The 10,651-nt window shown below is 38.2% G+C and overlaps 1 protein-coding gene across 1 annotated transcript; it reads left to right on the forward strand.

Annotated features, from left to right (window-relative positions):
• The first annotated feature begins 1,120 nt into the window (after positions 1–1,120).
• On the forward strand, positions 1,121–4,632 carry leng1 (leukocyte receptor cluster (LRC) member 1). The gene is made up of 4 exons (XM_079240618.1): positions 1,121–1,561; positions 2,719–2,901; positions 3,430–3,716; positions 3,821–4,632. Exons 1-4 carry the CDS (start codon positions 1,430–1,432, stop codon positions 4,038–4,040), a joined length of 822 nt encoding a protein of 273 aa, XP_079096744.1. The 5' UTR covers positions 1,121–1,429; the 3' UTR covers positions 4,041–4,632.
• The last annotated feature ends 6,019 nt before the right edge of the window (positions 4,633–10,651 follow it).

The raw sequence follows: 10,651 nt of genomic DNA on the forward strand, positions 1-10,651 counted from the left end.
ATATATAAAAACATTTTTACTTTTCTCTCCAGTTTTTCAAGGGTTGGGCCTTAAAGGGTTAAAAAAAAAAAAAAACAGAGAAAAACCAAAAACCAATACATACGTTTTCTGAATTATATGTTAAAATGTAATTTTTTAAAATGTATTTTAAGAGATGTCTTATATGATATTATGTTAATGTTGTGCATACTTTGTCTAAATTTTGTAGTGGTTTTGTGCTTGTTATTATTGTAGTTATATTTTACGCTACAGAGAGACAACGTATTTGTATCTTTTTGTCTGTCCTTTAGATTACTGTTTCGCGAATGGGGGTACACGTACCCTGTGGGTACTTCAAGGCATTCCAGGTAGTACATGAAATTTTTGTGGGAACATATACCTTTTTATGTATTCTGTAAAACATCCTTTAAAAGAAAGAAAAAAAAAAAAAAAAAAAAAAATATATATATATATATATATATATATATATATATATATATATATATATATATATATATATATATATATATATATATATATACATAAACATTTATTATATTTCAATAAATGTAAGAGTACATTCGTAAATTGAATTTACATTTCGACTTACACCATTTTATTCCTCCCAAAATCCCACATTCGGACATGAATTGAACCCCATCCATTATAAGCCAAATCATATCTGTCAGTCACTGTCGCCTTGACAACAGAAATGACTGAGTCCTGGTTGAAGTGTCGTAGTGCAAAGCATTTACCGTTGTTTTGCACGGTTAAAGTTTAATAAACTAAACGAAAATGACAAAGGGCTGTTTTTCATGTTTCTTTCTCAACCAAAAACTTTGCAGTGGTGGGGGCACTTGGCTGAGAACATTTTTTTTTACAAGAGTGTCAGTAAAAGGTTGAGAACCGCTGCTTTAGATGATAAAATAAGGCGTGTCTTGTCTCCCCCTGGTGATGAAGTCGTGTAATTACTTCAACATTTGGCCAATGTTTACTTCCTGTTTGGGTCTCCTGCTGCTGTACTGGTTCCTGCCAACTATTGCTAACTTTAATCAAGCACAGCTCCTCGCTAAGCAAGTTAATACCTCCATTAATGTATAATCTTTATGCCAAGTTTAAAATGTCAACGAGATTAGGTTGTTTTTTTTTTTGAAGGAACTAGTTAGCGTATTTTTGTTGCTGCGTCGTCAACGTAGAAACGTAGTAGATTTAGGCTATAACTAGCTTAATTTTGAAAGAAGGAAAGACGATTTAACACATTATATCGTTGGCTTTTTTTTTTTTTTTTTAAATGGTTAGCTATCTGATATTTAACAGTTGCTTAACATTACTTATTCTCCTGCTTTCTCTCAAAACAAATTTGGTTTATTAGTACATTAAAAATATTTCTGCAAGTTTTCGCTAGCCTTCTCAGTCAGCTATTTGCTAACATACTGTATCATAAGCTACGATGAACATCCTTCCGAAGAAGAGCTGGCATGTCCGCAACAAAGACAACATCGCACGTGTGCGGAGGGATGAAGCTGAGGCAGCAGAGGAAGAACGTGAGGCAAAGCGTCGAGTGGAGCGTGCAGAACAAGAGGTGAACCCGGAGTTGCCATTATATTTCTCAGGATGATGTGATGATGGTGGTGAGACAGAAATGACTCGCACTCATTGACTGTGGGTGTGTTGTGTCCGATCTGAGTAGCACATCAAGCGTTTTGTGACAAATAAACCAAGAAAATTAGGAAATGTTGGTAGACCCCCATGTTGTGGTGATATGGAAACTTCTGTAAGGCTTATGGGTTCTTTATTTTTGAAGACGTATACAGATAAAGATATGTGTAAATATCCATAAGAAACCCCTGCAAGGGTAAAATGACCATAAATTTATATGAACACCCCACCAAAACATGACTGAAAAATGTAGGATAAGAGCAGAATTTATAGCTGTTGGGTTGGGCTTGATGTACTTCATTATACAGTACTGGTCAAAGTTTTGACACACTTTCCCATTGGATTAAAAGATAAATGTTTTTGACAGGTAGCATATATTTAAGGTAAAGTTTGTTAAGACAATAACCTTTTCTCTCTCTCTTTCTCTCTCTCAGTGAATCCAGTGAAATTAGTTGGAAGTTTAAAAACCGTCACCAATTCATATCCAGATTATCCTTAATCATTTCATTAAATCCACTGGGTTTTAATTAAACAAGTAATAAAATGGGGCCTGATAAAGCGTTGACGGCAACAACTATATGCTAAGTAGAAATCAGTGTGTCAAGCTACAATAGATGTACAGTGTATGTTGTTATCTTATTTAATCTTCACTCAGATTATTTTGTATGAAATTAAAATGCTGTTTAACTTTTAAGAGTTTTGTTGAACTTGGAACATTTTGAATAAGAGAATATTTTTGGAATTAGACTGCCATTTGAAGCAAAAGCTTTTCCTCCATGTGTGTCTTTACAATAATACTGTCACTGATGATGAGAAAACAGTCTTAAAAGGATTTGTAAATTGAGCCTTTGTAAATTTGTTATATTAAATCTTAAATGATTACATGGTACTTAATGGTAGTGTTCATATACAATTTTATTAAACGTACCAGCTGTAGAAAAGATTGAATTTAAAAGTTCAGTAACACCATTAAATGTAAGTCATCCTTACTTCCTTAAATATTAATGAAATGTGAAGTTTTAATTTTCCCTGATGCTTTTTTTTTTTTTTTAATATAACACCAGCCGTTCATCTCTGCAGGCACGTACTGAGTATCTGAGAAGGAAAGCCCGAGCTGCCCTCCAGTCAACAGGAGGAGGGGGAGATGAGGATGATGACAGACAAAGGGGAGGAAATCTGGAGCATCTCAACCTTTTTCCTCTGGAGGAATCTTCAGAGAAAAAAGGAAATGAGGAGTATCTCAGGGAGAAGAAAGAAGAGAAGGTGATGGTGTTGCTTCTTCTAGTTGTTTACCCTGTCATGTTTTTATTATGCAGAAGAGTTCATTTGCAAATCTTCCCATGATGTATTAGACAATAACCAAATGATAGCGACCAAGCTGGACTTTATATAAATAATTCTGACATTACTATTTACATGCGTAACCAGTTACTTGTAAAGTTTACAAGTTTGGCAGTACAGTACTATTTCTATGGTTTCATTATCAGCTCAAACAAAGATGCTTTCAGTGCTTGTAGTAATTGATTTATTTATTGAATATGTATCTTGGAAATGTCACAGTTTATTGTAACAGGACTAGTATCAGCACAGGTTGAAAGCAGGCAACTGTTAATTCACATAAGCACAGCCAGAATGAAAACATGCACACAAATGCATGTCAAGCCCATAGAGGTGATACAAGTTGTTTGCTCTCAGCGAAAGTCCTAGAAAATAGTGAAATGAAACAAATGAAACTGATAAGTAGTAGTGATTAATCCTGATAACTGTTGGTTTTGTTTGTTTAATGTCTAGGAGAAACAGGAACGAGCCATCGGGTTACTCGTGTCTTTAGGACCCCAGCCAGGATCTGAGGTGACGCCATGGTACCTGAAGGGAAGCAAAGAAAAAGAAGAGAGGAAAGACACAGAAAAGAGGAAGACCATAAGTGAAGAGGAGAGAGAGAAGAAGGACCGTAGACTGAAGGAGAGCTTAGATCCTTTAAAAGATATGAAGAAAGCGCTCTGTGTGAATGACAGAAACCACAAAAGCAAGAAAAAGGAAAAAAGAGACAAAGGTGAAAAGAGGAGCAGTGGCGGGAGGTAAGAAAGTCACTACTGGTACTGAAGATATGTCATTTATTGTATTTTGAGTTTGTGTGGTGATATAAAAGTGATGGTGTTTTTTTTTTGTTTTTTTTCTCTAGTTCCATAGAAATGTTGCGTGCAGAGCGTTTACAGAGGGAGGCTGAAGAAAGGAGGAAAGCCCAGGCTCTTCTGGATCAGAGGAGTGGCAAAAGGAAGGAGCCAGGGATGGAGATGAATGACAGGGAGAGGCCTTACAACAGTGCCTACTTCCCAGAACTTGCCAGAAAGCGACAAAGGCGGGATCGGGAAAGCTGGAGAGATGAGATTCTGAAATCTTGAGCAATTCTTGTTATTTAAAGACTAATTTGTAGTCAATGGTTTACTGGTAGATTTTCTATATAATGTATGTCTTCATGTAAAGCTGAACGTATTCATTCTGAAAATCTTACCACCATGATCATCCAACTTAATTTATTTTGTTATTTTCAGTGTTAGAGGTCGGGTTTAGTTGCAGCTTGATTTGCCCTTGCAGCAATTTGCTTATGAGCGCATCAGTGGGGCAGATGGTTGTCATCACAGGGGGCGCTAGGCTCAGGCTGTCAGCAAGAAATCACTGTGAACAACTGTTTGCATGGCTTGTAACATTTAAGAAATATGTATAGAGAGAGAGAAGTTGCTGTAACAAAATTACATTGTGCTGAAAGAAAAAGTCAATTTAACCACACTTTCAGAAGTACAGGTTTATATGCTATTGGTGGATAATAAGCTGACATTTCCCAAAAAGTTGCTGGATCATGCTTCAGAAAGCTTGGTTATATTTGTCATAAACCATATGAATAAATATATTTTTGTTTGGGACTATTGGTTAGATAAAACTTTTTGAAATAGTGAACTTGGACTAATAAGTAATCCCGACCATCATGGTGGGAATGATTTCTTAAGGTGATCAACTCATCCATCTGTGTGATTCTGTTTCAGGATGCTGATATTGAGCATGCTGACTCACTGTCACACCCCGTCTTGGATGCTCGAATAGATCAGAACTGTTGTTTACGCTCCACTACTATAACGCACAGTCTATGCTATAACACCACACAATATGATGCCACCACAGATATGAAGGGCTGATGTTTGCCTATTTTTAATTATTGTATTTTATTTAACAACGATACAATGTGAAAATGCACCGTTCCCTTTAATAAATCCCACCTTTATAAGTGATGTTATTATAATCTATAGTGTTGTGTTTTAGGTCCTTTTTCATTTTTAAATGTTTAAACAAAAAACAAAGTTTTTTTTCTTATTTATTTATCCATTTGCTGGATTTAGGAAAAATGTAGGGAAAAAAAATGTTAGACAGAAAATACCACATAGCCTACTTTTATCCACTGGAAATCTGTATCCACGAGAATCCCTCAAGACTCAAAAGTCTCCATATGAATGCTAGATTGATATTTGGGATTAAAAATCCAATGTGAGATCAATAGAAGCTCACCACTGAACACCAGTTATACACATTAGCTCCCTGAGGGAATATTATCACAGCTTATATCTATATATATGTATATTTATATAATGTGTATGTGTATACCAGTGTGAAGATCAAACCGGACCATGACAATGCGCGCCGTGTGTGTCTGACGTAGGCAGGCGGAGGAGAAAACACAAGACAACCTCCAACACTGAGATACAACAAGGGGGGAGGATATATTTATAAATATAACGCGAGGAATAGCGGATGGTTGTTTTCAGCAGAGACGGAGGCAGAGCGGTGATGTTTGTGCACAGAGAGACGGACTGAAGATGCACAATGGAGCATCTCGCGCACCGTGTTTAATTGCGGATTAGAGGAGGAGAGGAGGGAGGGAGGGAGGGAGGCAGGGGGAGAGCATAACAAGGAAAGCGAGGAGACGCTCTTTATTATTTGGAGAAAAAACGGAGGGGGGGAGAAGGAGTCAGTTTGAGCCCGGAGACGGTGCAGACCGTGGCGGCGGGGACGGGAGTGATTAGGACACCGACACCGACAGTCGGCATCGTCGCTCGGATGGTGTTGTTGCTCCGGACGCGGAGAAGATGCGGCCACATTGCTGGGCGATGGTAGCGCTGGCGGGGATCATGTCGTACCTCAGCCCGGAGAGAGCCCTCGGAGCACCGCAGAGGGAAGGTGAGCGGTGGAGGAGGGGGGTTTGAAAACCTGTCAGTAATGCTGGAGAAAGGAGGAGAGAGGGGGATGTAGTCAGTTATAAAAAAAGAAAAAAAAAAGGGGGGCCTTTCCACACTGGGTTGAATACTGTAATGTCAGCCAGTTTGTCTGGGACGTATCGCGAATAAGACAAGCTTATTGCAGCACGCGACTTAATAAAAACAGGACCAGGGCTGATTGGGTGATGGGTAGGGTACCACATTTGCATGCAGTGATGAAAATATTAGGGGAGTGTTGCGATCTCTGGGCCTTGCATCGATGGCATTTCAAAACAACATGAACTGTATGAGCAGCAGACTGAAGAAACGCTGGTCATTTGACCATCTTTAGTCTAAATATAGCCTCCGTTTGGTACTAGAGATCATTTAGCACATTAACCACTTCGAGCATCTTTAATTTTTCTCACTCTGAATTGTCCTCTGCTCCCAAGAGCTGGCAGAGAGCTGTGTTTGTGTAATATGTGCTGTCATTGTATGGTGGTGTATTGTTTTGATAAGAGGGCTGGCACAGAGGCTGGTGGAAAAGGCCCTGTGTTATGTTCCTATTTATATGCAGTGTCTGTCTGGACATCTGTCTGGGAAAAGATGAAAGAATAGCACTGCTAAGGAATTGTGCGACATGACTGGAGCCCCCGGTTTGTTGTTGGTGGTCCATGTTTGGTTGACCGCACAGAAGAGCCCCATTTCAGACTTCCAATTTTGCCCTTGCTTTGAAGGAGTAGGCCTATTGATGACTGGCTAATATGATCAAGGATTGTTGCTTTTTTTTTTCATGTTCTTGATCAAATTTATTGGGACACTTTTTGTTTAGTTTTTTTTTTTTTTTTTTTTTTAATTTTTATTATTATTATTATTAGAAACGGACTGAAATATCCATCACACCACTTTCGGATGAAATGATGCTCTCATATTCTGGGCACATCTTAAGCTGCTTTTGCTACTGCTTTGTTTATGGTGCAACTTCTGGTGGGGGCTTTTAAGAAAAAAGGGGGTATAGTTACAAAGAGTAGAAAAAAGAGGGAGGTTTGAGTCCCCTGACCAAGAAGCAATATTTTAGTTGCTAAATTATTAAATATAAGGGTCATTTAGAATTTATGTATGCAGTGTTTATAGTATCATGATCTTGTGAAGGAATGTATTGTTTAATTTTAATGAGGGACACTGACAGTGAAACCAGGATATTGTGACACATGACAAACTTAAAGATCCATTTTATAGTTTCAGAAACTGTGATTTGTTACCACCGTTTTATAATCGTGTCATGGATCATTTTAAGAATACCTGAAAGCTAATTTTAGTGTTATGTATGCTTGTTTTTTTCCCCCAACTTTTTCATGTCAACTGAAAATGAGGTTTTTGGGTTGCACAAAAAAGGGAAAATATGGTTTAAAATAGATTAAATATCCAAGTTTGTCACCCATGTGCAGTGTGAGTTTGCCTCCTGTTGACTGTTTTAAGGTGTCATTGTTCCTGTTTCATGTCATCTACACATTTTGGCTACAGAATTTCAATGAAACCTACAAACACTACCTGAAAGGTATTTAACCACGTTGCCCTGCCCCTTTTCTTTTCTGCAGATGGTTCACTTCCCACAATCGACTACGTTGAGGTACAAATATCAAATGTCCAGATCCCTCCCTTTCTCACCTAACTAGTAAACCTTCCTGATTTGAGTAATTCTTTTCCAGTTTCCGATCCCTTCCCACTTAGTATTCCTTCTTTACCTAAATTAAACTCCAGCCATCCTCCCCTGCTTCTTTAACTGTGTTTCCTGAGTGGAATGCCATTTCTGATATTTCCCCTTTCCCCATGCTTATTGTCCTTGCTGGAATGGTATATCTTCCCAGTTTCAAACTTTAATTCCAGTCTCTATTTTCTTTTACTGATCCAGACAGCTTCTTATCTTAAACTTAGTTTGTTTTCCTGCTTTTTTACCCTCAAATCCCTGGTACAAACTGTCCATTGGGGTTCTCCGCTGTGTCCAAAACCTGCAGCTCAGAAATAGCTCCAATGGTTTCCCTCTTAACACAACAGCTGTGTAACAAGATTTTACAACTTTAAGCTTCAGTGAAATCTCTGTTTTCATTTTCACTGACTCAGATTCCTTTGTAGAAGTACAAATAGCCAGATTTTTTTCTCATTAAATTGTTTCTGTCCTGGTATTTTTGCTCCTATTTTCCTCCCAGTTTCTCAGACCAGAGCTGCATCCCTCTCTCCTCCACCCTACATCGTCATCATCATCTCTTGCTCGGGGCTTGTCTCTTTTGTTCTGCTGCTCCTCACCTGCCTGTGCTGTAAGAGAGGAGGAGTGGGGTTCAATGTAAGTCTTCAACATGTAAGAGATTTATTCACCTCTCTTTGTTTTCTCTGTTATGCCACATATTTTGTGCATGTCGGTCTATGTATATTCTTTTTAAGATTTACAGACCTGCTTTAAAAACCGCATGGGGTTTTGCTGTGGAAATATATAGAAAGAGCCAATAATTGCAACTTAATGAAGTAGAAATAGTGAATAATCCTATCAGTCTAATTCAAGAAAAGCTTTATTTTTACTTGACAGTGTCTTTTTAAAAAAAAAAAAAAAAAAGATATTGTGTTATTACCGCTTTCTCATCATTTGCACTAACAAGTTACCACAAAAGTATTATTTAGTAATAATTTTTATTCATAGTTTTATACCAGTATTGTGATTTTCTATGCTGTTGTGCTTCAATTAGGAGTTTGACAATGCAGATGGAGAGGAGTGCTCTGGAGGCTCCAGTCCCATCCAAGAGGACAGCCTGTCATCATGCCCTTCTCTCCCTGAGGTCTACACCTTACCAGTCAGAGACCGATCCAACTGTCCTGCCCTACATGATGGAGCAGGTTACCTGACTCTTGTTCTCGTACTGTTGCTAAAGCAGAATCTTCAAGACAAAAGTTCACATCTTTGTTCCACACGCTAAACTCCCACATGCTCTGTTGCCTGAATCACTGATGTGGATGCATTAAAGGTTTCAAACTGAGTGCACAACCAGTAGGACACCCTACTGCACCTCAGTGAAGTGGAAGCTATGATCTCAGAAACTTCTGCATCAGTGCTTTGTATGAGCAGATCAGGCAGGACAACAGGGCAGAGATCCACGGGGGGGGGGGGGGGGGGGGGGGGGGGGGGGGCGGGCATGTCACAGTATAGTATTAATCAAAGCTACTTTACGTTAATAAATGCTTGTTTTAAAGTGATTATCTGTATGTGTTATCTTGAACATGTAAAATGACAGATTAAAGTGAGAGAATAATAGATTTTAAAATATTTTCCATCTTTTTTTTTTAATCAAATCATGAACTCTTGAAGATGAGATGTGGAAATAAAGTTAATTATTTTCCTTCTTAAGACTCAGAAAAAATATCAGACAAACAATTACAAAGACCTGCTACAGTTTCCCTTTAACTCAGTCTGCAAAGGTTCATGGTAGATCAACACATAATAATATTGAGCTTATTTTATAGATTAAAAAACAGCATAGCTTCATCCTGGAAAAGGTGGAAAAAAAGATAATTTATTAGAGTAACTGTGATGTCAGCTTAAATAATTGATTGACAAGGATAGATCAGTTTACAAATAATCACAGTTCAACATTGAACTCCCAGAGCAAGAGAAGTGAAAAATAGTTAGAATTTGGATGAAAATGTTGGATGATGATGCATCATGTAGCCCACGTCAGAATATCAACACCTGACATTTGTGTAACCATGACATTTTTCTTTTTCTTTTCCAGACTCCAAATCTCAGTGCTTCAGAAGACACACTTTAAACTACCTTCAGGAGATAGGAAATGGCTGGTTTGGAAAAGTAAGATAATCATTCCTCCTATTCAGATACAACTGATGCATTTTCACATTAAATATAATAGATTTTTTCATACAGCATGTGCTGCTCCTATGCATTAATTCTGGCATAACTCGTCTTGGGCCCTCTTTATGTCTTTTATGTCTCTTCTAGGTGATCCTTGCTGAAGTCCTGTGTGACTCCAGCTCCTCGCAGGCTGTGGTGAAGGAGCTGCGTGTCAGCGCCAGTCCCCTAGAGCAGCGAAAGTTCCTGGCTGAATCTGAGCCATACAGGTTCGAGCTTCTTCTCAAGCTCAAGTTTCCATTTTAAGACCTCAAAGTGGGTTATGTAACTTTTGCCCAACAGTTACCACCATTTCTGATTTAGGTGTAATATGACGGTAGCACAGATACAGAAAACCACAAGTATGAACTCAAGGTTAATAGTTCATTTTTAACAATTAAATGTGATGGATAAACTTTTCATAAAAAGTTCATAATACATTATGATGCAGGTGCAGCAGATAGAAGAGATAATTATTGCAGCTATAATTGAAGATGTGCTATCTTTCTTTCACTAAGATGGATATGGTTACTCAAATGAAGCCTGTTTGCTTCTCTACTAGCTTACATACTAATGATATTTCTGTCAGTAGACAATAATAAAACTGAGTAGGCTTCGGGTGATCCTCTTCTCTTTTTATCACACGCATACAAAAGCACGACTTACACTGACACACACACACACACACACACACACACACACACACACACGCCTGATACATTCAAGGACATGGCAACCTGTTCCTGTCCCTTGAAGTAAGATAAATACTGCAACAGCAACTGAATATCTATGTCTCTTTCTTATGATTGGTGTCTGGTTCTTCCTGCAGGAGCCTTAAGCATCCCAACATCCTTCAGTGTTTGGGGCAATGTAGTGA

The sequence above is a fragment of the Telmatherina bonti genome, assembly GCF_933228915.1.
Source record: "Telmatherina bonti genome assembly, chromosome: 5".
Lineage (NCBI taxonomy): Eukaryota > Metazoa > Chordata > Actinopteri > Atheriniformes > Telmatherinidae > Telmatherina > Telmatherina bonti.